This window comes from Heptranchias perlo, chromosome 23, assembly GCF_035084215.1.
Source record: "Heptranchias perlo isolate sHepPer1 chromosome 23, sHepPer1.hap1, whole genome shotgun sequence".
In the NCBI taxonomy this organism is placed as follows: domain Eukaryota; kingdom Metazoa; phylum Chordata; class Chondrichthyes; order Hexanchiformes; family Hexanchidae; genus Heptranchias; species Heptranchias perlo.
This window is the reverse complement of record NC_090347.1, coordinates 1,813,478-1,820,608: the sequence shown is the minus strand read 5'-3', so window position 1 is coordinate 1,820,608 and position 7,131 is coordinate 1,813,478. Positions and strand designations below refer to the sequence as shown.

The 7,131-nt window shown below is 45.2% G+C and overlaps 1 protein-coding gene across 1 annotated transcript in view; it reads right to left on the bottom strand.

Annotated features, from left to right (window-relative positions):
* LOC137341443 (ATP-binding cassette sub-family C member 3-like) overlaps positions 1-7,131 on the bottom strand; it is a gene marked incomplete at its 5' end in the record, with an annotated part of 39,437 nt that overhangs the window by 7,681 nt on the left and 24,625 nt on the right. The window contains 4 exons of the mRNA XM_068004556.1: positions 125-221; positions 369-530; positions 4,861-5,038; positions 5,580-5,795. Coding sequence (XP_067860657.1) covers positions 125-221; positions 369-530; positions 4,861-5,038; positions 5,580-5,795 — 653 coding nt within the window. The remainder of the gene's footprint in view (positions 1-124; positions 222-368; positions 531-4,860; positions 5,039-5,579; positions 5,796-7,131) is intronic.

Sequence of the window (7,131 nt, the reverse complement as noted above, 5' to 3'; positions counted from 1 at the left end):
TGGGAGTGAGAGTGTGTGAGAGGTTGATGAACCACAGGGGACGTGTGAGTGAAGGACAGAGGGAGAGAAGGAGAATGGGAAAGAGTAAAGGATGAGAGGAGAGAAGGAGTTTCTTCCTCCAGACATACCTGAAAGCTTCTGGTTTTCACAGCGATCACTGCATTGAATGGGATCAGCAGAACCATGACTGCGACACCAGCCAGCACTGAAGGACCCAGGTACTGGGAGAAGACAACACAGAGACCGGATTAGTGCTTACAACTCTCCACCCAGCATTAAACACAAACTTAGACGCGTTACTGCGCCTCTGCCCAACTCAAGAGCAAAATATCTTGCCATTTCAGTGAGTAAATGGAGAACGGTGCTACCTGCCACAGGAAGTAGAGAGCCAGGCAGATCTGGAGCGGGGCCGACCACAGCATGTTCAGGAAGCTGGTGAGGTCCAGTAACCTCTGGGCGTCTACTGACATCAGGTTTACAATCTCCCCAACGGTGGACGAACGTTTGGCCGAGTTGGTGATCACCAAAGACTGCAAAATAAAACTCAAATAATCACACATTCAGCAAGAGTTCACATTTGGCACTCCACTCCAAGAGTTAATTATGTTGGTGTGGGACTGGAGTCACATAGGTCCAGACCGAGTAAGGACAGCAGGTTTCCTTCCCTAAAAGGGATATTAGTGAACCAGTTGGGTTTCCAGATGTATTAAACTGTGTTGCAGCTGCAATACGTGGGAGCTACCGGACAGTTTTGTCCAGGGTGACTACATCTGCGGTAAGTGTCAGCAGCTCGAGGAACTTCGGCTCCAAGTTGAGGAACTGGTGTCCAAGCTGCAGACATTGCGAGGCATCAGGGAGGGAGGAAGTTACCCGGACACTTTGATCCAGGGGGCAGTCATGCCCCTTAGACTAAATACTGTAGAACTGGCACATGGTCAGGGACAGGAGGGTGTGACTGCGAGTGAGGCAGATACGGGGATCCAGGAGGGAGCATCGCAGGAGCCTCAGCCTCTGTACTTGTCCAATAGATATGAGGTTCTTGCAGCCCTTGTGGACGAGTGCAGGGACTGCAGGGAGGATGAGCAAACTGGCCACGGCACCGTGGTTCAGGGGGCCATTCAAGTAGGGGGAGTAAAAAGGAATGTGGTTGTAGTAGGCGACAGTATAGTTGGAGGGATAGACACTGTTCTCCGCAGCCAAGAGCGAGAGTCCCGAAGGCTGTGTTGCCTACCCGGTCGGTGCCAGGGTTATGGACATCTCCTCGGGGCTGGAGAGAAACTTAGAGTGGGAGGGGGAGGATCCAGTTGTCGTGGTCCACGTAAGTACCAATGACATCGGTAGGACTGAGAAAAGGGTTCTGCTGAGGGAGTTTGAGCAGCTAGGGACTAAATTAAAAAGCAGAACCACAAAGGTGATAATCTCCGGATTATTACCTGAGCCACGAGCAAATTGGCACAGGGCAAATCAGATCAGAGAGATGAATGTGTGGCTCAAAGATTGGTGTGGGAGAAGTGATTTTCGATTCATGGGGCACTGGCACCAGTACTGGGGAAAGAGGGAGCTGTTCCGTTGGGACAGGCTTCACCTGAACGATGATGGGACCAGTGTTCTGGCAAATCGAATAACTAGGGCGGTAGAGAAGGCTTTAAACTAAATAGAGGGGGGGGAGGGCTCAGGTGGGGCGAAGTTTAGATTGATAAAGAGAAAAGACAAGGAAGTAGTACAGGAAAGTGATGGGGGTAATGATAAACAGAGTGTGTCAGGAAGGGACAGAGTGTACAAACATAAGAGTGCACTAGCAAATGGGGCCGGGGTAGGAAAGAATGGTAAAAAGACAAAATTAAAGGTTCTTTATCTGAATGCGTGCAGCATTCGTAATAAGATAGATGAATTGACGGCACAAATAGAAACAAATGGGTATGATCTCGTGGCCATTACAGAGACGTGGTTGCAAGGTGACCAAGGTTGGGAGCTAAATATTCAGGGTTATTTAACATTTCGGAAGGATAGGAAAAAAGGTAAAGGTGGTGGGGTAGCTCTGTTAATAAAGGATGAAATTGGTATAATAGTGAGAAATGATCTTGGCTCAGAAGATCAAGATGTCGAATCAATTTGGGTGGAGGTAAGAAATAGCAAGGGAAAGAAATCACTGGTGGGAGTAGTATATAGGCCCCCTAACAGTAGCTACACTGTCGGGCAAAATATTAATCAGGGAATAAGGGGGGCTTGTAAAAAAGGTAATGCAATAATCATGGGCGATTTTAACTTTCACATAGATTGGACAAATCAAATTGGCAAAAATAGCCCTGAGGAGGAGTTCATAAAGCGTATTAGGGACTGTTTCTTAGACCAATACGTCGGGGAACCAACCAGGGAACAGGCCATTTTGGATCTAGTAATGGGTAACGAAACAGGATTAATTAATGATCTCAAAGTAAAGGAGACCTTGGGAAACAGTGATCATAACATGATAGAATTTCACATCCAGTTTGAGAGCGAGGATCTTGGGTCTGAAACTACTGTATTAAACTTAAATAAGGGCAATTATAAAGGAAAGAGGGCGGAATTGGCTAAAGTGGACTGGGTAAACAGATTAGATGGTATGATGGTGGATAAGCAGTGGCAAACATTTAAAAAGATATTTTATGACTTGCAACAAAAATATATCCCTGTGAGGAGGAAAGACTCCACAAAAAGGGTGAACCAACCATGGCTAACTAAGGAAGTCAAGGATGGTATCAGGTTAAAAGAAAAAGCATACAACATGGCAAAGATTGCTGGTAAGCCTGAAGATTGGGAAAACTTTAAAAACCAGCAAAGGATGACTAAAAGAATAATAAAGAGGGAAACAATAAATTATGAGAGTAAACTAGCAAGAAATATAAAAACTGACAGTAAAAGCTTCTACAAGTATATAAAAAGGAAGAGGGTAGCTAAAGTAAACATTGGTCCCTAGAGGATGAGACCGGGGAAATAATAATGGAAAACAAGCAAATGGCAGAAGCATTGAACAGATATTTTGTATCTGTCTTCACAGTAGGAGACACTAATAACATACCAATAATAGAAAATCAAGGGGCAAAGGGGAGGGAGGAACTAAAAACAATCACTATCACTAGAGAAAAAGTACTAGGTGAACTAATGGGTCTGAAGGCTGACAAGTCCCCTGAACCTGATGGCTTGCATCCGAGGGTCTTAAAAGGAAGTGGCTACAGAGATAGTGGATGCATTGGTTGTAATCTTCCAGAATTCACTAGATTCTGGAAAGGTCACAGCAGATTGGAAAACCGCAAACGTAACACCCCTATTCAAGAAGGGACTGAGACAGAAAGCAGGTAACTATAGACCAGTTAGCCTAACATCTGTCATTGGGAAAATGCTAGAATCCATTATTAAGGAAGTAGTAGCAGGACATTTGGAGACTCAAAATACAATCAAGGAGAGTCAACATGGTTTTATGAAGGGGAAATCATGTCTGACATTTATTAGAGTTCTTTGAGGAAGTAACGGGCAGGGTGGATAAAGGGGAACCAATGGATGCAGTATATTTGGATTTCCAAAAGGCATTCGATAAGGTGCCACATAAAAGATTACTGCACAAGATAAGAGCTCATGGTGTTGGGGATAATATACTGGCATGGATAGAGGATTGGCTAACTATCAGAAAACAGAGTCGGGATAAAAGAGTCATTTTCAAAATGGCAATCTGTAACTAGTGGGGTGCCACAGGGCTCAGTGCTGGGGCCTCAACTATTTACAATATATATCAATGACTTGGATGAAGGAACAGAGTGTCTTGTGGCCAAATTTGCTGATGATACAAAGATAGGTGGAAAAGCAAGTTACGATGAGAACACAAAGTGTCTGCAAAGGGATATTGACAGGTTAAGCGAATGGGCAAAAATTTGGCAAATGGAATATAATGTGGGCAAAAGTAAAGTCATCCACTTTGGGAGGAAAAATAAAAAAGCAAAATATTATTTGAATGGAGAAATACTACAAAATGCTGCGGTACAGAGAGATCTGGGTGTCCTCGTATATGAAACACAAAAAGTCAAAATACAGGTACAGCAGGTAATCCGGAAGGCAAATGGAATATTGGCCTTTATTCCTAGGGGGATGGAGTATAAAAGCAGGAAAGTCATGCCAGAACTGTACAGGGTGCTGGTGAGACCACACCTGGAGTACTGCGTACAGTTCTGGTGCCCTGATTTAAGGAAGGATATACTTGCATTGGAGGCAGTTCAGAGAAGGTTCACCAGGTTGATTCCGGGTATGGAAGGATTGTCTTATGAGGAAAGATTGAACAGGTTGGGTCTATACTCATTGGAGTTTAGAAGAATGAGAGGAGATCTTATTGAAACATACAAGATTCTGAGGGGACTCGATAGGGTAGATGCTGAGAGGATGTAACCCCTCATGGGGGAATCTAAAACTAGGGGGCATAGTCTCAGAATAAGGGGTCGCCCGTTTAGGACGGAAATGAGGAGGAATTTCTTCTCCCAGAGGGTTGTGAATCTTTGGAATTCTTTACCCCAAAAAGCTGTGGAGGCTGAGTCATTGAATACATTCAAGGCTGAGTTAGACAAATTTTTGATCAGCGAGGGAGTCAAAGGATATGGGGAAAGTGCGGGAAAGTGGAGTTGAGGTAAAAATCAGATCAGCCATGATCTCATTAAATGGCGGAGCAGGCTCGAGGGGCCGAATGGCCAACTCCTGCTCCTGTCTCTTATGGTCTTACGGTAAACTGAAATTTTCAAAATCCCATGGTGGGATTTGAACTCACGATCTCTGGATTACTGGTCCAGTAACAGAACTGCTGCACCTCCTAAAAAGCCTCAGAGCGAATGGATCCCTCACCTTCCGGTATATAGCTCCAACGATGGCAGTCCGCAGCCTCATGCCGGTGACAAAGCAATACTGGAAGTGCTGGTGGAGAAGGAGTGTCTGCAAAGTCGCTGAGAAGAACATCAAGGCGGCGATGCTGTAGCCCCACCACGTCCTGGCTTCCGGGTTCTTGATGAAGGAAATCAACATGCTGGGTGTAAAAGAACAGGAGAGCGTGTGTCAGGGGCAGAAAGGGAGCCAGCTACCCCGGGACAAAATCAGGAGCAATCAGTTCATCTTCTCTATCTGCAATACTTCTTTTAAAACTGAAAAGGGGCTGAATTCCATTCGCTGCTTTGCCAGAGCCCCTCCCACTAACTCCAGCAGGAGTGAGTTAACATGGAAAAAGGCTGGGACTCAGACCTCAGTCTGGAACTCCTGCTCGCCTCTTACAGGGCCACTTGTGCGGAGGGTATGGAGCTGGGAATATCCCACCCTATGGTGGTGGGGGTAAGTGTATCTCACACCGCCCGGCGGGACACTAAGGGGATTGGGTCGAACGCCGGCTTTACACCCCATGTGGAGACTAAAATCAGGTTGGGTCGACCCAAACCCCTCAGCCTTCCCGCCGGGTGCAGCAAGTTAAGATTACGCCCTATATATCAGGCGGGGTGTGGGGAGAATCCTGGGTAGCAGTTATTTACAGCGTGAGGAACATTCAAGAACTTCCCTTCAGTATATAAACTACGTACTTGAGAAGCTGGGGATTGACAAAGGACAACAGGTCCTGGCAAAGCTTCAGTGCTGATCCCAAGAGGAAATACGGAGCAAAGGTCTTGCACAAGGCTATGAGGAACAAAGGCTTCTCCTTGTTTGCCTGGTCAAGGAACAGCACCTCTGCTTCATGGGGCTCCCCATCAGCCCCGTTCAACGTGGGCGAGCAGCTGGTGAAGAACATCTCCTGCCTCCTGTCAAAGGAAGGTTAGAAAACATGTAATTAATCACTGGTAATCAGGTCCCCAGGTCCTGACGGACTTCATCCTATGGTCTTAAAAGAAGTGGCTGCAGAGATAGTAGATGCATTGGTGTTAATTTTCCAAAATTCCCTAGATTCTGGAAGGGTCCCATCAGATTGGAAAATAGCAAATGTAACTCCTCCATTCAAGAAAGGAGGGAGACAGAAAGCAGGAAACTACAGGCCAGTTAGCTTAACATCTGTCATTGGGAAAATGCTAGAATCTATTATTAAGGAGGTTATAGCAGGGCACTTAGAAAATCTGAATGCAATCAGGCAGAGTCAACACAGCTTTGTGAAAGGGAAATCGTGTTTGACTAATTTATTAGAGTTATTTGAGGAAGTAACGTGGATAAAGGGGATCCTGTGGATGTGGTGTACTTGGATTTCTAGAAGGCTTTTGACAAGGTGCCACATCAAAGGCTACTTCACAAAATAAGAGCATGGTGTAGGGGGTAACATATTAGCATGGATAAAGGATGGGTTAGCTAACAGGAAACAGAGTAGGCATAAATGGGTCATTTTCAGATTGGCAAGATGTAACGAGTGGAGTGCCACAGGGATCAGTGCTTGGGCCTCAACTATTTACAATCTATATCAATGACTTGGATGAAGGGACCGAATGTATGGTTGCTAAATTTGCTGATGACAAAGATAGGTAGGAAAGTAAGTTGTGAAGAGGACATAAGGAGTCTGCAAAGGGATATTGATAGGTTAAGTGAGTGGGCAAAAATTTGGCAGATGGAATATAATGTGGAGAAATGTGAACTTGTCCACTTTGGCAAGAGGAATAGAAAAGCAGTATATTATTTAAATGGAGCGAGATTGCAGAACTCTGAGGTACAGAGGGATCTGGGCAAAAAGTTAGTATGCAGGTACAGCAAGTGATTAGGGATGGGCAATAAATGCCGGCCTTGCCAGCGACGCCCACATCCCGTGAACGAATATAAAAAAAAAATTTAAAAAATGGAATGTTGTCATTTATTGCAAGGGGAATGGAATATAAAAGTCGAGATGTTTTGCTACAGTTGAACAGGGCATTGGTGAGACCACATCTAGAATACGGTGTGCAGTTTAGGTCTCCTTATTTAAGAAAGGACATATGTGCTTTGGAGGCGATTCAGAGAAGGTTCACTCGACTGATTCCTGGGATGAGGGGGTTATCTTATGAGGAAAGGTTGGACAAGTTGGGCCTGTATACACTGGAGTTTAGAAGAATGAGAGGTGATCTTATTGAAACATACAAGATCCTGAGGGGACTAGAAGGGGTAGATGCTGAGGGGATAGGA